This window comes from Passer domesticus, chromosome 9, assembly GCF_036417665.1.
Source record: "Passer domesticus isolate bPasDom1 chromosome 9, bPasDom1.hap1, whole genome shotgun sequence".
NCBI lineage: Eukaryota > Metazoa > Chordata > Aves > Passeriformes > Passeridae > Passer > Passer domesticus.
In genome coordinates this window covers 45,862,824-45,885,837 of record NC_087482.1, presented here as the reverse complement: position 1 = coordinate 45,885,837, position 23,014 = coordinate 45,862,824, and the positions used below count along the sequence as shown (strand labels likewise).

The following is a 23,014-nucleotide window of genomic DNA, read 5'->3' as shown; positions in this document are numbered from 1 at the left end:
CTCTTGCACAGCACAAAGCCCCAGCTGCGTGTGGCTGCAATCTTATACCATTTGCTTTCAGCAAGTTGATCAAATTCCTCCAACCCACTGCCTTGGCACAGTGGCAGCAGCCTGTTCGCCTAATTCCAGCAAGGATTTAAAAACCACAAACACCCCTTGTTTTTGACCACAGCTGTAGGTTTAGTATGCCAGAAGTTACTGTTGAGATGTGTTATTTCCAAAAGACTATTGCAAGATCTTAGTCATAAGAGGGTTGGACAGACTTGACAAAAACCAGCAGAGCCCAGCCCCTCTTTCCTTCCTTTCCAGCCCTCCTGGCCAGGCACAAGTGCCTCTCCCACCCGTGGGCACGAGGGCTCCCTGGCAGATCCAAGAGGATCCCAAGGAATCACTTTCCTCGGGCTGTGTGGGATGCAAGGGCACACGGAGTTGCTTGCAAGTGAATAGTCAGACTTTTAAATTTTGTAACCTTCCCCTTCTCCTGCATTTCCAAGTGCCCCAGTGCTGGTGGGCCTGGGGAGCCCCTGCTCAGGCCCTGCTCTGGCTGCAGGTGGTGCACAGCAGGCTGGCGTTGGCCAGGGCGAAGGCTTTGCCCGTCAGCAGCGTCTCACACTCCAGGCAGGCAAAGTGCTGTTTGTGCCAGGCCAGCCCCTCCACCTGCTGGTAGTCCTCCGAGAAGATGATCTGCGGGACAGACAGACACACAGACAGACAGACAACTGCTTATTTCCACCACCCCACCAAGCTGGAGCGTGGCAGGAACAGGGAGACACATGCCACACCTCCCACCAAGCCCATCAGCCATGGGGTCAGGAATGGGTACAGAGAATTATCCCAGGATGGTTTGGGTTGGAAAGCACCTGTAAAGGTCACCTTGTCCCACCCCCTGCCCGGGCAGGGACACCTTCCTCTGGCCCAGGTTGGTCACTTTGTCCCACCCCCTGCCCGGGCAGGGACACCTTCCTCTGGCCCAGGTTGGTCACCTTGTCCCACCCCCTGCCCGGGCAGGGGCACCTTCCTCTGGCCCGGGCTGCTCAGAAGCCCTGACTGAGCCTGGTACTGGCAGGAGCAGAGGGACACTGGTGGCTCCCACCCACACAGGGGGGATCAGAGGGTCTGCAGGTGGTGCCCACCCTGACACAGGGGTCCCAGGGTCACTGCCCAGCCTGGCACAGGGGATCCCAGGGGTCACTGCCCAGCCTGGCACAGGGGATCCCAGGGTCACTGCCCAGCCTGGCACAGGGGGTCCCAGGGACTCTGGTCAGTGCCCATTCTGGCACAGGGGTCCCAGGTCACTGCCCAGCCTGGCACAGGGGGTCCCAGGGACACTGCCCACTCTGGCACAGGGGTCCCAGGTCAGTGCCCACTCAGGCACAGGGGTCCCAGGGACACTGCCCACTCAGGTACAGGGGTCCCAGGTCAGTGCCCAGCCTGGCACAGGGGGTCCCAGGGACACTGCCCACTCTGGCACAGGGGTCCCAGGTCAGTGCCCAGCCTGGCACAGGGGTCCCAGGTCACTGCCCACTCTGGCATAGGGGTCCCAGGTCAGTGCCCACTCTGGCACAGGGGTCCCAGGTCACTGCCCAGCCTGGCACAGGAGATCACAGGGACTCTGGTCAGTGCCCAGCCTGGCACAGGGGTCCCAGGTCACTGCCCACTCTGGCACAGGGGTCCCAGGTCAGTGCCCACCCTGGCACAGGGGTCCCCGTCCCTACCTCGTCGCAGCCGGCGCAGCGGGGCCGCAGGCTCTCGCAGTAGTGGCGCCCACACCAGGCAGCCCCGCTCCTCCAGAAGTAGATGAGGTCGACGAGGGGCTCGTGGCAGCGGCAGCACACGAAGCAGGCCGGGTGCCACTGGCGGGCGTAGCCGGCGCGCTCGGCGTACACCACGGGGCAGTCCCCGGGCACCGGCTGCTGGCACGCCTCGCAGCGCTGCGCGAGAGGGCACCCTCAGCGGCTGGCAGGGCAGCACGCTGCTGGCACCTCGTTTCTGGGGGGACCCCTCCCAAACTAACACCTTCACCAAATCCCAAGATTCTCAAAGATGCTAAGAATCCAAATAGTGCTGCACGTCAAAGATGTAAATTTGAAATAGATCAGGAGCTTTGGTCTTTTGTCACTGTTTTCTGTCTGTGCCTAACTCAGCTGTCACCCCACAGATTTCAGCAAGTGTTTTCTATTTCTAACAGGCCACAGAGCCAGAATTAGACGTGATTAATCTCAAGATTAATGGCATCCATGCATGTTACACACCAGACCAACTAGGCCTGCTCTTTGTCTGTGCCTGCAGAGCAGTCTGTCATTAGTGAAGAGCCAGCCTCAAAGCTCCACTCAGGGGCTGGCAGGATGCTGCAGGGGTCAGCCTGTGTGTCACAGGGCTGTGGTGACACTGCTGTGTCCCATCAGAGCGCTGGCACAGCAGTGCCCCCCTCCAGGTGGCACAGGGTCAGGGACTGGGAATGGCCCTGGCTCAGATGACAACTTACAAACACCCCAGTTTAAGTCAACAGCTTCCAACAGGTGTAATCATAGAACCATAGAATGGTTTGGGTTGGAAGGCACCTTGAGGATCCCCCAGTTCTGACCCCCTGCCATGGGCACAGACACCTTCCACTGGCCCAAGCTGCTGAGAGGAGAGGAGACACAGACCCAGGATTTCTCAGGAGCAATAAACTGACGTGCCTGGGCTGCAGGAGGCCATTGGGGACGGGGCAGGGATAGAAGACGGACAATTCCAGCACTGCCAGCCCCCTGCCCCGGCTCACACGGGAGTGCTGGCACACTGCTCCTTGCCCTGCTCCCTCCTGTCACACACAGAGGCCGTGGGACCTCTGCACCCGCAGGTGGCTCTCCCTGTTGGCTCACTGCTCTGCACCCGCAGGTGGCTCTCCCTGTTGGCTCACTGCTCTGCACCCACAGGTGGCTCTCCCTGGTGGCTCACTGCTCTGCACCCATAGGTGGCTCTCCCTGTTGGCTCACTGCTCTGCACCCGCAGGTGGCTCTCCCTGTTGGCTCACTGCTCTGCACCCATAGGTGGCTCTCCCTGTTGTCTCACTGCTCTGCACCCATTGGTGGCTCTCCCTGTTGGCTCACTGCTCTGCACCCATAGGTGGCTCTCCCTGGTGGCTCACTGCTCTGCCCCCCAGGCGTTTCCCCCTCGCCCCCTCCCTGCCTCAGGGGGTTCTCAGTGCCTGCCCCGTGCCCTTGGTGTGCTGTGCCACAGCCAGACCCTGCAGCTGCCTCTGCTCTGCCACCCCCAGAAGCCACAGCCCAGCCCTGCTTATCCTGCAGGATCTAAAGCAAGAACAAACACAGCAGTTTCCAACACTGAGCTCAAGTTTCTTGCCAACAAGAACTGTTAAAAAACCAACTTATTTTGCTCTTTCTTTCTATGGAAATTATTCACAGGGAAAATCTATTCACAGGGCTTTTCCCAAGCTTTGTATAACCTCTACATCCTGCTATTTACACACTGCAAAAAGGTGATCCTTCAAATCTGAGGTGGGATTACAGCTTGGTGCTCCTTCTATATCTCCATCATTCAGGCAGAGGAGTGAATACTTCATTAGCTGAATTACCAGAGGTGTTGGCCAAAAAAGTGTCCTGTTCTCTTAAGCTTTCCCATCCTGCTCGTCCCCAGCTCCTGCTCTGCAGTGCCAGCTCCCAGGGAAGGAGCTCCCAGACACCAGCAGCACTCTGGGCACTCCCTGGCCTCGAGCTTTGGGGAACAACGATTAATTTGGGTCAATTGCCTCAGGATCTGATTTGGTTCCAGGGCAGGAATCAAGTCTTGTAACACCAGAGGAGTTCCCAGCTCTGGGGGGGTCAGGATTCTGTGCCCTGTGGAGAACACCCTCTCGTGGGACAGACTTGCAGCAGGGATGTGGAGGCACAAGAGGTCTGTGGCCAGCAGGGTCTGCCAGTCCTGCCATGCCCTGGGCTGCACAGCGTGGCTGTCCCCATGGATCTGCCACTGCTGTGAAAGCTGCTCCACTTTTCAGCTGGAGCCTTCAGAGAAATGATGCTTCAAACTAAGGAGAATAACATCACAGTTATGTATTTATTTATTTGAAAGGACAAACTCGCAGTTTAAGTAAACCCTCATTGCCAGGATGACTTATTGATATGTTTAAAGGAAACCTTCCTTTTTTGGCTATTTTTTATCTTAAAATGCAGTGTTTTGTTGCAATAGTGCAAATCCTTACTGTGGCACTGGATTCAAAGTCAGAAGGACGTTAACAGACCATGGCAGAGGGGAGACATTACCCAATATGGGCTGAAAATGAAAACTGCTCTTTCATGTACAACCTCAGTGCAGGAATGGCAGGAAAGAATCTCCTCTTAAAAACACTTGGGCACCATTTGCTTTTTCAGCTTTAAATCCTCTGCTGCAAGTCACCCTCACAAGGACCAGGACAAGGTATTTCCACTCACCATATTTTATGATAAGCATCTGTTCAGCAGCCACTCCAGACAGCACTGGGGGAATATAAATCTACAAGGGTGTTGAGGAATCTCAGCCATTTCTCTGTGGAAGTGTATTTGTATGCCCAGGCACCCAGGGCAGCTGTTTCCATTTCCCCAGAGCGATTACAGCCCTGGGAACACTACCTCCATGTTCACAGCTCTGTGCTAACTGGACAGAGCCTTCACCTCCTGACATCTGTGGTCTCTCTGGGTAAGAAGCCTACTTGGAAATATTGACTTGCTTCACAGAATGGTGAAGGTTGGGAAAGACCTCCAAGATCACCAAGTTCAGCTTTCAACTGAAACATTGCCCATATCATCCAGGGGCATGTCATGCCCAGCCTTTCAGAGCTGCCAAGAACCCAGAGCTCAACCAGTTCCCACAGCGAGAATTCCCTGACCTTGGTGGCTCAGCAAGGCCCTTGCTGCAGAGAAAGGGAGATGAAAAAGAGGAGAACACCCCTCATCAGCCCTGCCAGATGGCCCCTTGTGCTCAGCAGGGCTGGCTGGAGCAGAGGGGCCCTCCAGGCTCCCACAGTGCTGCTCCAAAGCATGGTGATGTGACCTGCAGCAGGCATGGAGAATGCCCTGGAGCAGATGGGGACAAGGCACAGACTGCCCTGCCTGCTGTGATTTTTGCCACTTGAGCTGAGACCAAATCTATTCCCAGTGGCTCCCTAAGCCTGGAGCAGCCCCAGAGCTCCATTCCCATCCCATTGCATCCATCCCATTGCATCCATCCCATTGCATCCATCCCATCCCATCCCATCCCATCCCATCCCATCCCATCCCATCCCGTCATCCCATCCCGTCATCCCATTATCCCATCCCATCCCATTATCCCATTATCCCATCCCATCCCATTATCCCATTATCCCATCATCCCATCACCCATCCCTCACTCACGTAGTGCCCGGCCGTGCTCTCCAGGGCCCCGTTGGGTGACTCGGGGGCTCTGCCGGGGTCGATGCTCTTCTCCTGGGCCTTCTCCTCGTCCTTCCCGCCGCCGGCCTGGCCCGGCAGCGCCACCTCCCCAACTCCCAGGGCCTCGGCCTTGTAGGTCCTGACGAACTCCTGCATGAGCGGCTGCTCGGCCTCGGCCAGGCCGCGGCACTGCGCCGGGTCCTGGTCGTGCAGCGGGAGCTGCCGCGCCAGCCGCCGCCGCCGCTGCAAGGCGCCCTCCGTGCCCGCCACCGGCTGCAGCTCCTTGGGGACCAGCTCCATGTACTGCATGGCCTGCAGGGACACGCGGGCTGCTGCGGCAGGGTGGCACAGCTGCCACGCTCCTCTTGCGCGGGCAGCGGCAGCAGAAACGCGCCCGTGCCCTCCCCTCTCCCTCTGAGGAGTTTGTATCCAGAAGTAAAAGCTGAACCGGCTTCTTATAAATCCTTTCATCCTCAGAAGCCAGACTGGGTGTTTTTATGGTGTTTTAGATTACTTTTTGTTTGTTTGTTTGTTTAAAACAAACCCTATGTTGCCCAGGAAAGCAAAGCAGCACAGACAGACCTGCTTGGCACGAAAATCCCAGCATACCCCCCTTGCTAGCACTACCGTGACACTTTTCCATGAAATTTGATAACACAGCTGCTGAAAGGGCTAAAACCCCATAAACATCAAAACCTATGAGCAGCTCTCTATTGCCTTGTGGTGGGACAGGGAGAGCTGCAGGGAGTGAGTTCCAGGCCACACTGAGCACCCCAGAGCCCACGGAGCTGTGTGCACCTAGCTCACAGTGAAAGACCATCCTTATCAACTAATGAAATCATCATAACACAGGAAAAGTTCAGGTAGCACTTGAGTCTGTCACACTGACCAGAGTCACAAGGTGTTTGGTCACTGATGCCCTGTGACACAGAGAGGAAATGCCCAGAAACTGCCCAAAATGAAGGCTCTGACTTAACTGGCCACGACCTCAGAGCAGAGCAAACCCCTCTCAGGCTCAGGCTGGGTGATGCACAGTTAACTTCCCCTGGCCCGAGGAAGGGAAGGGAGTTTCCCACTCCGGCATTTTCCTATTGTAGTGTGAGGAGTGGCAGGGCAGCCAGTTGGCTCCCTGCCATCCCCTTTAGACCAGCATCCAGCTGCATTAGATTTGCTTCTTACTGGGTCAGCACTTGAGAACTCAATCTTAAAAAACTTAGCACGGATATTTAACTGTTTGTGGCACACAGGCTGGTTCAGGCTGGGCTTTTCAATGCAGAAATGCTTGCACAGCACTGAACTCTTCAGCACGTCAGGAAAAACTTCCAAGTCCCTTGCACCTTGGCTCCTCTGGGGCAGAGAGCAGTGCTGCCGGGCGGAATTCCTGACAGGAAATTGGGAACAGCAGCAGATAATGATTGAATGGAAGCAGGGCTTCTTCCCCACCCTTGGGGTGCAAGCTAAAATCAGTGCACACTGGGGTATCAGACATCAACACTTGGTCCACTGTGCCCCTGTGCCAAGGCAGGGCTGATGTCCAGTGTCTGGGAAGGTTGTTCCCCTGTGGTGCTTGGAGAGCTGTGGGATGTTGGGCAGTGACCTGGTGCACAAATGGCTTTCACAGACGTGAGGAATCCTAGGAGGAATGACAGCAGAGAGAGACAAGGATTCCCTGACTGCTCCTCCCAGGCTCACACAGGCACTGCCCCACAAGTGGACAGGAAACAACTGAAGCGATGCTGTGAGAGCAGCACCACCAGCACAGCACGAGCTCCAGCAACGGGGTGGGATCTCAGGGGGAGAAACTTCAATGCACTGCTGTGCCAAGACTAATGAACATTTGCACCAGAGCAAGGGGCCAGCACAAGCACCTGGAGCCTCCTGCTCTGCTCCACCTCCAGCATCTCCGTTCCCAACAAAATGTGTGTGCTGAGAGTGAGGAAAACAAAGCCTCAAGGCTTTTTTTAAGGCTTACTTAAAGACTGCTCAGGGGCAGGTTTCAGTATCTGCCCAGGTTTCAGTATTACTCCCTGACCAAGGGAATGCTTGAAGTAATAATTGCAGATGTCAATAAAAATGTGTCCAAAGATTAGGGGGGAAAAAATCCAACCTGACACCAAAAACTGCCGTGAAGAATAAGAAAAAGTTGCTACATCTGCTGCTATCACTTATTGTTATGGCCAACGCTTCACTATGTTGCCTGAGTGCAGGTAATTTGGAGGAAGAGCATTTTGGTTTTCACTGCTCACTACTGGATCTTGGGGCTATTTTATGATCTGTTCTTTTCACTGTCTCCGAGGACCTAAGTGTCTGCTTCATGACTTCTGCAGGCACACTTAACAAGAACGTGCTCTGAACTTCCTCCTATTATTGACCGTCCACTTCAGCAAAACAAGGTTAAAAGCCATCCCAAGTTTCCAGCCTGCCTTCAGGAGGAAACCCCTGGAGAGAGGCAGTTGTGCACTAACAGCTTTTTGGCCCCAGTGCCTTTGAAAGCATCCTGAGAGTGGCTGACATCCAACACTTCTCCTCAAAGCTTGTCAAGCTGATCTGCAAGCCAGGATTTATCAAGGTTGTCTCCAAAGCTCCTGCTGCTTGTTTACTTGAACCAAGATATATTCCAGCCTGTCCAGCACTATAAAGAGATCAAAAACTTCCATAAAGTTTTTGAACCTCCCCCATCAGGAGGGTGGGACTGGGCTGGGAGGAGGGGAAGGGAAGGGAAGGGAAGGGAAGGGAAGGGAAGGGAAGGGAAGGGAAGGGAAGGGAAGGGAAGGGAAGGGAAGGGAAGGGAAGGGAAGGGAAGGGAAGGGAAGGGAAGGGAAGGGAAGGGAAGGGAAGGGAAGGGAAGGGAAGGGAAGGGAAGGGAAGGGAAGGGAAGGGAAGGGAAGGGAAGGGAAGGGAAGGGAAGGGAAGGGAAGGGAAGGGAAGGGAAGGGAAGGGAAGGGCTCGATGAAGCATCCCCAGCACACAGCTCAGCCCCACCCAGCCTGTCCAAGGCCCTCAGGGCAACTGGCTTTTACGCCAAATCAACACTCTGGCTCTGGGAGCCGGCTGTGCTTTCACACCTGTATCACAAATTCTTCTTTAAAAAGGTCTCTGGCTGCATTTTCACCAGCATTTTTGTTGATTGGTATCCATAGCTTGCAGCTATTTGTTCCATTTGAGGAGCAGAAGCTCTTCACTGCCCACGCCTGACAGTGGCATACAGAAGGGTTTTACACCACAGCACAGTGAAAGCCAGCTAAAGGCTTTCCCGCAAGGGCTCTGCTGGCTCACACCCCCACATGCCAAAAACCACTTCCACCCCTTCCCACGCAGCTAGTCCAATTGGAAACCAGGCACGGGAGGGAGGTGGAGCTGGGCTGGGGGCTTGGTTTTGGATCCAGCCCTCAGAAGGGGACCACGCTCCCTATCTCGCCCTTTTACCCTGAGCTCTCTCTATAACGCTGTTTTTATTTGGAGCAGATTATGCTTAAACTGTAAGGAAGGAATTGCCTGCTCCAGAGCTCGAGGTGAGAGCGGTTCTGCCAGCAGCAGCAGCGGGCAGGAGCTGCAGGCAGGAGCTCTCAGACACTGAGCTCAGCTCTCGCCAGGCTCACACCCCGGGCACGAGGAGCTCCTGGGGCAGGAAGCTCCTCAAGGCTGCTGGAGCAGGGATGGGCTGCTGTTCTTCATCCAAGGGACTGGGAGGGACCCCGGCAATGGGGCCTCTGAGCCCACTCTGCAGGCAAGGACTCCTCCAGCAGCACAGGATGCTCTGAGAGCAGGAGGAGCCAGCCCCGAAGCACAAGCACCCAGCTGCCCACCAGCCCCATGTGCCCCCCAGAAGCCAAACCCCTTCCTGCTCCTCTGCTTGCCCAGCCCAGACACCCCAGAAGGACTGGAGCCATTCTTACATCCAGCCTGGGGCTTTGGAGCAGGCATGGGCTGCACAGGGCTGCAGGACAGCAGGGATGGGATCTCTCCTCAGCCATGCTTTTACTGCAGATGGGCTTTACCAAAAGACAAAGAGCTTTCTAGCTGTAAAATCCATTAAGACTTCTTCGAGAAATGTAAACAAACCTATAAAACCCAAAGGCCTTCCATGCCCCTCTCCTACCTACTGTGCTTCTTTACAGTTTGCCAGGACACGGAGTGCTCTGCACCCTCCTGCTCCCGAGGCAATCCACGGTTCCCGTTTCTCCCCGCTAACCTCACTGCAGAGCAGAGCCCTGTTCCCAGCCCGCCTGGAGCCCCTTACCAGCTTCTGGGTGAGCCCGGGGGGAGCCCACTCGTAGGTGATGGTGTCGAAGGTGGGGTCCTTGCCCGAGATGTTGGGGTTGGTGACGATCATGCGGTTCCTCTTGTAGATGCGGGCGCCGTCGCCGCCCTTGAGCCGCGCCGTCAGCGTGGCGTACTTGGAGCCCGCCAGCAGCCGCCCGACCTTGCGGTCATCGTCCAGCTCCGAGCTCAGCCCGTGCTCCTCCTGGCTGCACTTGCACGACTTGCAGATCTTCCTGTGCCCAAGAGAGCATCTGGGCTGTGAGCTGGGCCGTGGGGTGCCAGCCTCTCCCGAGGGGCACACACAGCCTGGGCTTAGGCTCAGGATGGAATGGGCTGGGTTGGGAGGACCCTAAATCCCAGCCAGTGCCACCCTGCCATGGCAGGGACACCCCCACTGTCCCAGGCTGCTCCAGCCCCAGTGTCCAGCCTGGCCTTGGGCACTGCCAGGGATCCAGGGGCAGCCCCAGCTGCTCTGGGCACCCTGTGCCAGGGCTGCCCACCCTGCCAGGGAACAATTCCTGCCCAGTATCCCATCCATCCCTGCCCGCTGACAGTGGAAGCCATTCCCTGAGTCATGGTTCTGCAAAATCTGCTGCCCCTCACCCACGGGATGCTGCTGAACTCTGGAAACCCCTTCAAGCATCATGAGATTGGAGATTAGTCTCCTCACCAGATTCCAACAGACCTTGCCTATTATGAACCTTTACATGCCATTAAAAAGTGACTGCTGGAAGGAACTGATGCTTAATTGACTGTAATTTGAATGATGATAGGTGTAAATCACACAGACAAGTGTCTAAGGACACTCTGGTGGCCAGCACTGCCATCAAACACTAATGGCAAAAGGGGCAAAGTAACTCTGACACGACCCCGAGGATTTCAGCAGGATCTTGGAGTAAGAATGAGTCCAACCAGCCTTTAATGGAGTCAATAAAAAAATGGTTGTGCTTCCACCAAATGAGTGCTTTAAATTTTAGATTTCACACAGCTGAGGTATCACAAGTGGAGCTGAAGGCACCCAAGGCATTCCAGCTGCAGAGCACAGCTGGACCACAGCCTCCCTGCCCCACCACCACGGGCCCAGCACCCTGGGGAGCTCCCCAGGAGCACAGAGGAGCCCAGTGCTTGTGAAGCAGCTCAGAGGGCACCAATTCTCTTTTAATTACTGACATCTGGATGTCTGCATTCCATTGGACAGCCCCTTTGCTGTCCTGCTGGGGCAGGAGCAGCCCCTGCCCTGAGCTGGGCACTGCCCGGTCTGCTCCCACCAGCTGCTGCTATCAGGGGCTATTTACCCAAATTAGTGCTTTTAAGAGGAAAAGCTGGAAGTGAAGCATCAGTAAGGAGTGTTCTGTCCCCAGGCTGTTTCAGGATGCAGGGCAGCCCCACGTTACCTCCAGGAGTGCGGCTCGAAGCCCGCGCACAGCCCTCGGCAGCGCAAGCAGGGCACGCCTCTTCCCCCCGGCGGCTGGCTCCCCGACATCTGCAAGAGAGCAGGCACCACATGGAAAGGCTTCGTCCTCAGGGGCTCCCTGCGACAGCACCGACAGGGACACTGCCCTGCACAGAGCGATTCCCTCAGCCATCCCCTATGTCCCCTGAAACCTCAGATCTCCCAACTCCACTTGACCATGTCCACACAACCCTGCTACATTCATCTAAGGATACCTGGGGTGAAGGTTTTCCCTTCAAAGGGAGGGAGGATGGAGGGGCTGGCACATCAAACCCAGGGAACATGCCCACACCGGGGCAGCCACCTTCACCTCCTCCACAGCAACCTCAGGTCTCATTTTATCCAGTTTACAGAGTTCATGTACTGCACATGGACCTGTGCGAGTCAGAAGGCCAGGCAGGACACACGGAGGCACACTGCTATAACCTGGTGCTGATTGCAGCAAGGTGCAGGAAACCTAACTTGCTTTACTGCACCTTGGACCTCCTTGGTCTTTCTCCAAGTGTACTTTGGGACTGGGAGGGATTTCCAGGCCTCTGGCACTGGAGTCTAGGGGTGGTTTCCAAAGTGAACAGGAAATACAGTGGGGAAATGCTCTGGGGAGGAGGGGGGGGTGGAGTGACAAGGGGGGCTGTGGTTCTGCTGCACTTTTTGCTGCTCACTGAAAACAGATGAAAGTCACCCATCCTTGGGTGTCTGCTGCTGCAGAGACATCCTAACAACCTCCCAACAGGACAAAGACAAGCAAAAACCCACACCAGGAGCCCATAACACTGGAAAACAAACCTATTTCCTGCCTGGCCCATGAATTTGTCAAACGTGGCTTTTTGAGCGTAAGGAACGCAGCAGGGTACGGCGGGAGACAAAAACAAAGTGCTGCAGGAGGCACCGGGGCAAGGTGACACCTCCAGACGCCGAATTTATCTCAGGCTGGATGTTTACACAGGAGCTGTCAGGCTCCTGCCTGAAAGACACGCTTGTTCCCTGGAAAAACGAGGCGAGGGGAAGCAAGGCCAGCGCCAAGCCCAGCAGGAGCAGCGGCAGCGCCACGGAGCCACCGCAGCTCAGCAGCCCCGAGCCCCTGCAGCCAGGGTCAGAGCACACGGCCTCCCCCTCCAGCACGCCCCAGCACCTCCAGCCCCCAGGAGGCACAAGGTCAGGGCTGGGCAGGCTCCTGACCACTCTGCCCATCACAGATGGCACTTCCCACCAGGGCTTGTGGCACGCACGGGTCCCACAGCTCCCTGCCTTTCTGGGGTCGTTGGTCAGGGTTTGTAACAGGTCTGTAATCTCTCGAGGCAGGAGCTTGTTCTAGGAACACACTGGGAGCCTGTCTGACTCACAGAACAGCTGCCTTGGGAGGGACCCACAGGATCCCCCTGCAGCTCCCTGGCCCAGGGGAGGCTCAGGGCTCAGCCTGGCAGAGCAGGGCGAGGCTGTGGAGGTGCCAGTGCCGGTACCTGCCCATGGCTGCAGTCCCTGCACGTCCCTGCACTGCCACAGTCCTGCAGTGCAAGATCATGCACTATTTAAAGCACCCTTTGGCACCTCGCAAGAGGCTGTCCTTGCCAAAACCTGTTTTCAAAGGGAGGCACCAAGAGCAGTGAGGAACTGAGGAAAAGAGCAGCTGCTGCTCCCCTGCAGGGACCCGTGGGCCCTTGGGCTGAGCCAGGCTGTGCCAGGGTCAGGCTCTGAATCTCTGCTCGGAGGCAAAGCAGGGGTGATGCTGCAGCCCAGCTTCCTCCTGCTGCCTCCCACACCCACCTGTCCCACCTGCAGCACCAGGCTCCCAAAGCCTGCAGGATCTGGGGCGCCCTGAGCTCTCCTCTGATGTTCAAACCATGCTGCAGCTTCCAGGAGGACAAGGTGATTTGATGGCACTCAGGAAAGGTATTTCACTTGCTTGGAAAATACGATGTTGCTAATAACTACAAAGTTTTTATAAACAGATGTTCTAGAAATGACCAGATGTTTGTCTGCCAGTTTTAAGGTAGATGACAGGCCTTTACATGCCATTTTGTCTTGCCCAGAACTAGTAAGTCTCCACACAAGGCTGCTCATCCTGGAGAAACCCAGCCCGGGGTGTAGGAAGTGGTTTGTTTCAGCTCCCTTTGCCCCAGGACTGCTGTTTTATTTCTGCCTCACCTTTCACCTGGAATTTTCATCTCAATTTTCACCTGCAGTTTGTCCAATATTTTGAAGCCAATGAAAAAACCTCTAACCCCAGAGTTCATAAAAACACATCTCAAAATTTGCCTTAACACGCCTAGATAGTCCCCTCTGCCTCTAATATCCAAACAAAGGATGGTTTTGATTCTCCAGCCATGTGCCAGCTGTCCAGGACAGATAAAGACACTGAGGATTGCACCAGGCCACTCACAGCCCTGCCAGCTCTGGAGCCATGTGCCAGGTACCACCAACTGCTGGGCTTTAGCTGGCTCTGATCTCAGCGAGTCAAACAGGAGCTGAGTATCAGCAAGGGACTGCAAGTGCTGGTTTATCTAAAACACAAACATCTGGATTAAATAAACTCGTTTGGAAAAGGCTCATTGGCTCAAGGGGAAAGGCGCAGGGAGAAGTGTGGCCAGCAGCACGAGGAGCACAGGAGGCTCTGGCAGCTGGGAGCCCAGGGCAGTGCCCGTGCAGGAGCTCAGCCCCAGAGGGTGCCCAGCACGCCAGACCCCGGGGACAGCCCCTCCCCGAGGCTCTGAAAGGCCTGGCAGGCTCTGTCTGGAGCACGGTGTTGTTCCTCACCGCTCCAGAAGCAGAGTTGAGCCACTCTCACTCCCATCCCTGTGCAGGAAGAGGAGCCAGTGCCCGCTCACTGCACGTCCTGCCCAGGCACAGAGCTTCTCCTCACATCGGCATAAAAGGAGATTTCCTTGCAAAAATTATGCAAGACACTGCAAAAAGCCCAAACCCGGTGAGATAATGTGAAACAAATGCTCTGACTGTCCCAGGCTCCACCTATGCCCAAGCCCATCCGGGGAGTGCAGCTGAACTTTGGCATCACCTTAAGATAAAGGGTTTGGAGACATTTGTAATGCTTTAAAAAAGTGCCAAAACCCCACAACCAGCCCCGTATCAACAAACTGGTTGGAGAAAAGCAAATCCTGCTCACCAGGACTAGATAGACGCTCCTTGCAAGATTTCTCTTTTGGCTCTCTGTGCCTCACAGCATTCTTGCTGCTAGAAGAGAGAAAGCAAGTCAGGGCAGAGGAAATTCTTGGGTAGTGAAATGATAGGAAATCGAGGCTGTTCTACCCACAAAAACGTTGCTGAGCAGTGTCAGGAGCACACCAGTAATGCCATGGGCTGCTGTTACACCGGCCAAAGGCAGGGCCATCGCTCGCTGACAGCTGGAAAATGGGGAGCCTGCAGTGACAAGTGACAAGGAAAGAACCCAAACACTGCTCTAGCTTGGTTCAGAGCTTGAGGACTCCTGGGAAGGAGCACTGAGCTCCCTGGCAGGTCTGGTGAGACGGAGTCCTGGCCAGGGATAATCTCTGAGCAGGTCAGGCTCCAGCTCCACAGCCTGCCCTGTTTGCTGCTCAGCTGAGACCCCACAGGGGTCTTTGTCCTGTCACCTTCTGGCCAGCCCAGCACACCTTGGCAAGGACCCTTTGCCAAAGGCTCTACTGGAACCAGTTTGAGAGCTGGGTTTGCTGCCAGGGACTGTCCTCAGGGGCAGCAGAGCCTGTAGGACTCGGGCCCGAAATCACGTTCAGAGTTTCAGTAAGCTTGGCCAGCGTGGTGGTTAACCCAGGACCATGGAGGACCCAGCACACCCCAGCACACCCCAGCACACCCCCAGCACACCCCCAGCACATTCCCAGCACACCCCAGCACACCCCAGCACACCCCCAGCACACCTGTCCCCCCAGGGCAGCAGGGGACAGGCAGGACTCGGCTCTCTCCGAGTGCTGTGCTCGGTGCCAGCGGAGTGCCAGGGGCAGATCCACGGGCAGGGTGAAGGGTGTCCCATGGCCCTCATCCCTCCTGGCACTGCTGCTGGCTCTCCAGCCCCAAAAGGGCTTTGGGGACACAGTGCCACAGCCACAGGCCAAGGGGGGACTGGCAAAGGGGGCCCTCCTGCTTCCACAGAGGCTTCTGGATCCCGAAAGCATTTATTGCACAACACCCTATTTGGAGACTGAAAACGGTGCTGGAGACACGTAACTACCTCAAGTATGTTTTCCCCTCCTTTTTAGGGAGGGAAGAGGAAAAGCTGGTTTCCAAAAAGTTACTCCAAGTTCACAACAGCCCTTCAGAGCTGAGGTCCTTGTTTCACCTCTCCCCAGTGGCCACGACAGGCTCCATCCAAACCCTTCCCTGCAGCACCAGATATCCTCCCCTCAATCCCAGCCGTGGCAGCACAGAGCTCCAGGGAGGCTGAGGAACTCCAGAACCCTTTGGGGGGTTCCTCCAGCTGCAATGAGTTTTGAAGATTTACAGCTAACTCTGGACTAGACCCGTGAACAAAGGAATGGGAAAAGCCACACAGTATTCACATGGGTGGGACCAGTCTGCTCAGCACAATTGCTGAGGGATGGGGATGGATGGATCATTTGTTGTCATTATTGGACTATAATAGACTAAGCTTGCATAGTAACAGTGGGCTAGCTCAGAGCTCCTTAAGGACGTGGGGCTAGCTCAGACTTCCTGATGGATCTGGGGCTAGCTCAGACTTCCTGATGGATTTAGGGCTAGCTCAGACTTCCTGGTGGATCTGGGGCTAGCTCAGACTTCCTGATGGATTTAGGGCTAGCTCAGACTTCCTGATGGATCTGGGGCTAGCTCAGACTTCCTGATGGATCTGGGGCTAGCTCAGACTTCCTTAAGGACTTGGGGCTAGCTCAGACTTCCTGGTGGATTTAGGGCTAGCTCAGACTTCCTTAAGGACTTGGGGCTAGCTCAGACTTCCTGATGGATTTCCAGTAACAGCAGGGTGCAAGGGTTTACACCCAAGGGGAATGCTGCATGCTGCAGGGCACATGTTGGCCATTGGATAAACTCCTCCTTTCTGCTGATGACCAGCAAACAAGGGTTTGGGTTGCAAGGGACCTTAAAGTTCAGCATCCCCCTTGACTGCACTGAACGTGTGCTGAGGTCCAGCTCAGGAGCCAGCTCCCAGTCCTGGCACAGAGCAGCCCAAAACATCCCCCAAACCTCCTGAGAGGCAGCTCAGGTGACACCTGGGGCTGCTCTGGATTTCAGGAGAAGCTCCTTGACAGCAGCTGCAAGGGGAATAAGTCTGAGCAAGGCAAGCAGCTGCCCTCAGAAGCGCATTAACCAATAAACACATTCACTACTGCAGTTCTAAGGACAGCAAAGGGATGTTTTGATTTATTTTCTTCTCATTTTCATAGAAAACATCCATTGTAATCATGACCTGCAAGCAATTTGTTTCCCTGCCAGATTGCAAGCAAGCGTTATCCCAATTACCACTCACAGGAAAAAAATTCCCTTACAAAAGGCTGTCTTTCATCCCAAGCTCTCTCTATTGGATTTATTTCAGGCGTCAGTGAATGGCTTGATATCATCTGGAGCACTGCAAGCACTTATTGTATTAAACTTTGCAGAGTAAGAAGTTTGCTGCCTTTTATTTTAACAACATAAAGAGCAGGTAAAGGCACTGATACTGAGGAAACTATTTCAATGGAGCTGCCAGATCCCAACCCACAGGATGACAGAGCTCCAACAACCAGGGCCTCTGCAAATAGCTCCCTCTTCCAAGAGCACATAGCTGGCAGCATTCCTTTCTTCACTAACAATGTGTGAATTAATGATAAGAGAAGGGCAAATGCTGAAAAATCAGATTTTTTCACAAAGCCAGACAGTGCTTCAGATACTTGGACTTAATTATAAACCAAACCAAGAAGTGAGGAAGTGTCTGGAATGGGAAGAGCCCCCCAAAGTTAATGAGACAGCAGACGTGGTGAGCTCCAGAGCACTCAGGGAAGGGTCTCGGGGTGATCTCCAGTTACCTGCCCAGAACCAGCTGGGTCCTTCCCATCTCCCACGTCAGGAGAAGGTTCTGGATGCCACTGGGAATGGGGGGCCTCAGGACACTGACAGCGTGCACCAAGGGAGCTGCTTCCATCAAATCTCCACATAACAACTGGTTTAGGACTAAATATCTTCTCAGCAGTAGGAGGAGGATCTTTAGTGGAGGAAGCAGGAGAAAGCTGAAGGTGGGCGAGGGCAGGGCCATGCCTGAGCCCCCATCCCTGTCCTCACCCTTCCTGCACTGCAGCCTCTCTGTAGCAGCCCTGAGCGTCACAATCTCAGCACGTGATGGAAAATAAAGTGAGGTGGTTTTGAGCAACACGTGCAGGTCTTCAGAAGGAGCACACAAGCAAGTCCAAGTGAATCTTGTGGCTGGTGATGCCCTGAACCCAAGGCAGGAGCTGAGGGACTGTGCCACCCCAAATACTGGCAAGACACAGGCAACCAGCAGGATGCTGTGGAGAGAATTTACCTTCCTGTGCCCATCCATGTAACCCAGCCATGGAGTGAGTGCTGGGGTAGGTGAGATGGGACCAGGGTGGGGAATCAGGCTGGAACCAGCATCAGGGACCTCCAGCTCTCCAAAAACTGCAAATGGCTGCCTGGAAATATTCCCCTTTCTCTGAGCCCCATCTCTAAATGGAACAGTAGCTCCAAGATGGGACATCTGAGTACTGCCTTTCCTGGATGGCTGAAACACAGTATTTCTTCCTTTAAAAAAAGGAGAAAAACCCAGCCTAAACAAATACTGCAGACACTGCCTCTCTGCAGGGCCAGAGGGATTTTGTAATTTGTAAATTGCATTTCATTGGACTCCGTTTAGCTCTGAGTCCAAGTCCCAAAAGAAGGTCTTTAACCCCTGTGCTGCTTCATGATCCCATGTCTATAAATAGTTGCCCAGAGCAGGTTTCTCCATCAAGATCCACACCTGCTTCCTGCCCTGGGCTCCAGCACAAGCACACTGCTCCTTGTCCCTAAGGACACAGCAGCCTTCAGGGCAGTCACAGCCACCCCCCAGGCCCCCTGCCCTGTGTGACCTGTCCCCTGCCCTGTGTGACCCATCCCCAGCCCTGGCACCCCACCACCTGCTCATGCTCCAGGGGTGGCTCTGCAGAGATGGTGCCAGCTCTGCAATGAAACAGCTTCTGCAGACCAGAAATGATGAGCGTGAGAACTCTGCAAGGGCCAAAGCGCTCCCGGGGTGGAACTGCTCAAAGAGCCGTGCTGCAGCCCCTCAGAGCTGAGATGGAGCTGCTTTCTGCAGCCCTGACAGGGCTTGCACAACACAGCAGCACCTTCAGGAGACTTGGGCACAGCCTCCATGGCTCTCACTCAGCATCCTCATCCTCACCCACCCAGACTGCTCACAGAGGGCACAGCCTCCATGGCCCTCACTCGGCATCCTCATCCTCACCCACCCAGACTGCTCACAGAGCTCTGGGACACAACAGAGGCTTCTCAGATGTGTCCCACAGCAGTCTCTGGGCAGAACTCCTGTCATCTGGGAGCAGAGCATCCTTCCCACAGAGCCAGGCTGTGGGAGCACTCAGGGGCCAGCCCAGGCACCCTGCACACCCTGACCAAGGCACCCAGGTTATGAAACCTCAAGTGACAAAGCTGAGTTTCCAGCTGGGATGAAAAGCTTTGAAAAGCTCCCAGGTTTTGGACCTCACCAATGCAAGCTGCCAGTCCCAGCCAGCACGCCCTGCAGAGGGCTCTTCAAGCATCCAGTCTTTGCTGATGAGGAGGGAGCTCCTGCCTCTCCCTGAGGCACCAGGACCCCCAGACCACACCTGGAGCCCATTCACCCCTGCAACAGCAGCACTTCCCTGCTGTCCTGCAGGAGGCCTTGGGTGTTTGCAAGTCCCATGCTGAAGGACCGAAGGAAGAAAAAGTTAAAGAACCCAAATTTGTATTAACTGAGTAAACTTTACCTTGGCTTTGACAAGTGCTTTTAGCTCGGCGGGTTATTTTGCTCTGCCAGGAGGGGACAGAGCTTGGTGAGAACAGTACACAAGCGCAGAGCCTGCCTGGCCAGCTGGGCCCGCTCCAGCGCTCGCGCCGTGCCAGCCATCGCCTTCTCCCTGCTCTGAGCTTAACTCTCCACTCACAATTTAATCTAAACAAGCCCTGTGCCAAACAGAATGCCGTCCCACTCATGCTGCTTTAATTTCCTCAGAAAGAATCCCAGAATACTCTAGGCAAGACATCAACAATAATTAAACCCAACAGTGATTGAAAATCAAATTTTCAGGGCCTCGCAACAAGCTCTAATGAGTTCCAGACTCGCCTTCCCGACTTGCTCAGACTGGCTGTGTGACACTGCCAAGCTAAATTAAAATTTGACAGTATTCCACACCATGCCCAGAAAAAAGTGCCCGTCTTAGGATTCAGGAAATTAAGCAGCCGTCTACTGCAGAGACACCCATTTATGCTGGGACGTCGATTATTCAGGCACTGATACAGCGTCTGTATTATTCTTTGTCCCTGTTTTCATTATGTCATTTCGTATCCCTTTTGAAGTACAAACTAGCTGGCATGTGTTCTTTCATCCTGCAGTGTTCAGGTGAGAGGAGACAGGCAGCAGAGGTTGCAGAGCCTGGGCATGGCCCTGCCCAGGGCAGCCTGGGAGGGTGCCAGCAGAACTGCAGCCTGTGCCCCTGCCTCCCATTTAAGTGACATTAAAGGTGACATCCTGTCCTTTACACTTCCCCTGATGGGAGCTGAGCATCCAGGCACACATTTTGGGAAGCCTCTGATGCTTTCTGCATTCACAAGCCTTTTTGGGGTGCACTGTGAGCCCTCCCTGCTGCATCCCCTGCAGGTGATGCTGGAGAAGCTCCTGGGACAAGGCTCCAGTGCAGAAACAGCTTCACCGGGGCTCATCCCACAGCAGGGATTTGCTCAGCCCTCCCTGCTGTCCAAATCCAGCCCCGCTCCTCACTCCCCCCGAGGAACCGCAGCCTGGGGCTGCTGGCAGAGCTCAGAGCCCCCTTCTGACCCCGCTCAGAGCCCCCTTCCCCAGACAAGGCAGGGACTGAGCTGCTGGGGAGGGCCAGCCTGACCACAGCCCCGCACCAGCACAGCCTCAGAAAAAGGCTCTGTTTCCACTCCTGTGGGATCCATCCCCACACAGTGCCTGGCAAGAACTTCCCGAGGGCTCCAGCTGGCACCCCAAGGTGCCCTCCCCACGGCAGCCAGGACCCCGAGGACATGCCTGAGGTGCCAGCAGCAGGACCTGCTGGAGGGGACATTGCTCTGAGTCTCTGGGGATGACACAGCAGCAGGTCCCACCAAACCCTGACTGCTCCTGCCGGGACAGGGCCACCCTGTGGTGCCACACCGGGGGTCCTGCCCCTGTCAGCCAGCACTGGTTGTCCCCAGGGTGGGCAGCCTACAGGGTCAGCACGCAGGGAAGGAAGAATCCCGAGTGCCTCAGTCCCCCCTCAAAGCACCGTGTGTTTCCGGAGAGCAGGGCAGGGCCATGCTGAGGAGCATCCGTGGGTCACCCAGAACAGCTCCTGCTGCCAACACCAGCCTGTGCCCAGATACCCTGCCAGAACAGCCAGTTCCCAGCAAAACCGGGCAGAGCTTTCCCTGGCACCCAGCAGTGGCTCAGCTCAAACCCAACAGGACACAAAGTGCTACACGTCGCAGCAGCCAGGCTGACCTGGCCATCCTGACAGGCAGGGTGGGCCCCGAGGCCAGCTCTGCCAGGGAGCCCCATGGCAGGGCAGGGTCTGAGGTGCCCCCGGAGATGGGATCACACCGGCTGACACGGCTGCTGAACTCATCCCCGAACCGCGCGGGGACAGAGGTGCACAGAGGAGGGGCACGGGAGCAGCTGCTGCCACTGCACACGCTTTGGGCTGGCAGCCAGGATCCCTTCCTGGAGCCCAGTGCCACGGCAGCAGGACACTGCGGCAGGGCCGCATTTCTGGGAGCAAACACTCGAGAGGGTCTGGAGGGGACAAGCGACTCCCGCCCTCCTTCCGAGGGCAGCGCAGCACACGAGCTCATCAGGCAGCAAGCAGCCGCTCTGCCAGCAGCAGCCTCGCTGGGCTGATCCTTGCCCTGAAATGAGCCCCCAGCGGGCACAGAGCGGCTCGGGGGCTGCGGGCACGGCTCGGGTGCCCCTGCCAGGGCAGCGAGAGGGCAGAGCGGGAGGCACGGGCTCTGAGCCCGCACTGCGCCCGGCCGCCGGCCCCGGGACCCCGCGGGGGCTGGAGAGCCCGGAGATGGAGACAGCGGGAAAAGAGCCCCGGCTCCTGAGCCGTGCGGAGATGGAGACACCGGGAAAAGAGCCCCGGCTCCTGAGCCGTGCGGAGATGGAGACACCGGGAAAAGAGCCCCGGCTCCCTGAGCCGTGCGGAGATGGAGACACCGGGAAAAGAGCCCCGGCCCCTGAGCCGTGCGGAGATGGAGACAGCGGGAAAAGAGCCCCGGCTCCCGGGCCGTGCGGAGATGGAGACACCGGGAAAAGAGCCCCGGCTCCCTGAGCCGTGCGGAGATGGAGACACCGGGAAAAGAGCCCCGGCTCCCGCACCGTGCGCTGCCCGGGACGCACCCGCCGTGCCGGGCACCGCCGGGCGCGGGGACCGCTCCGCCGGGCCCGGGCTGTCCCGGGACGGGGATCCGGATCATTCCTGGTGTGCCCCGGGCTGTCCCGGGACACGGATCGGGATCATTCCCGGTGTCCCCCGGGCTGTCCCGGGACACGGATCGGGATCATTCCTGGTGTGCGCCGGGCTGTCCCGGGACACGGATCGGGATCATTCCTGGTGTGCCCCGGGCTGTCCCGGGACAGGGATCGTTCCCGCGGTCCCGGAGCTGTCCCGCGACACGGAGATCAGGATCGCTCCCGCTGTCCCGGCACGGGGATCGGGATGGTTGCCGCGCTCCCGGGGCTGTCCCGGGACACGGATCGGGATCGCTCCGCTGTGCCCGGGCTGTCCCAGGACACGGAGATCAGGATCGCTCCCGCTGTCCCGGCACGGGGATCGGGATCATTCCCACTGTCCCGGCACGGGGATGGTTCCCGCGGCCCCGGGGCTGTCCCGGCACGGGGATCGGGATCATTCCCACTGTCCCGGCACGGGGATGGTTGCCGCGGTCCCGGGGCTGTCCCGGGACAGGGATCGGGATCGCTCCGCTGTCCCTCACTCTCACTCTCCCCTCACAGTCTCTCCCCTCACAGTCTCTCCCCTCACTCACCTCCGCCCGCTCCGCTGCTCTCGCGCCGCCGCCGCCGCTCGCGCTCCCCGAGCGCCGCCTTTCATTGGCGCGCGCGGCGGCCTCGCGCCGCTCTCAGCCAATCCGACGCCGCCCCGAAACTTTCCTGGCCAATGGCGAGCGGGGGAGCGCGCGGGGGGGCGTGCCCGAGGCGGGGAAAGCGGGACCGGGACGGGACGGACCGGGATGGGGACAGGGATGGGGACAAGGGGGACAGGGATAGGGACCGGGACAGGGATGGGGACAGGGATGGGGACAAGGGGGACAGGGACAAGGGGGACAGGGATGCGGACAGGGATAGGGACGGGGATGGGGACGGGGACCGGGAAGGGGACAGGGAGGGGGACAAGGGGGACAGGGACAGGGATGGGCACAGGGACAGGGATGGGGACAGGGAGGGGGACAGGGAGGGGGACAGGGACAGGGATAGGGACAAGGGGGACAGGGATAGGGACAAGGGGGACAGGGACGGGGATGGGGACGGGGGCGGGGACCGGGACGGGGACAGGGAGGGGGACAGGGGGGACAGGGACGGGGATGGGGACAGGGATGGGGATGGGGATGGGAATGGGGACAGGGACAGGGAAAATGGCCTAAACGAGGGCACGGGGAGATGGGACACTGCGGATGAATTGTTCCCTGTGAGGATGGGCACGGTGCCCAGAGC

General features: G+C 56.9%; 1 protein-coding gene across 3 annotated transcripts; it reads right to left on the bottom strand.

Annotated features, from left to right (window-relative positions):
* Positions 1-156: 156 nt before the first annotated feature.
* On the bottom strand, positions 157-22,397 carry LMCD1 (LIM and cysteine rich domains 1). 3 transcript variants are annotated; one of them, XM_064433153.1, is made up of 7 exons: positions 22,330-22,383; positions 14,228-14,295; positions 11,048-11,136; positions 9,631-9,886; positions 5,373-5,702; positions 1,716-1,931; positions 157-684 (listed from the first exon to the last, which is right to left on the bottom strand). In XM_064433153.1, the coding sequence occupies exons 3-7, from the start codon at positions 11,134-11,136 to the stop codon at positions 529-531; spliced, it is 1,047 nt and encodes a 348-aa protein (XP_064289223.1). In that variant the 5' UTR covers positions 14,228-14,295; positions 22,330-22,383; the 3' UTR covers positions 157-528. The 3 variants fall into 3 exon arrangements, with proteins under 3 accessions (XP_064289223.1, XP_064289224.1, XP_064289222.1); XM_064433154.1 differs by having other exon boundaries at positions 14,228-14,292; positions 22,330-22,344; XM_064433152.1 differs by lacking the exon at positions 14,228-14,295 and having other exon boundaries at positions 22,330-22,397.
* Between the last annotated feature and the right edge of the window lie 617 nt (positions 22,398-23,014).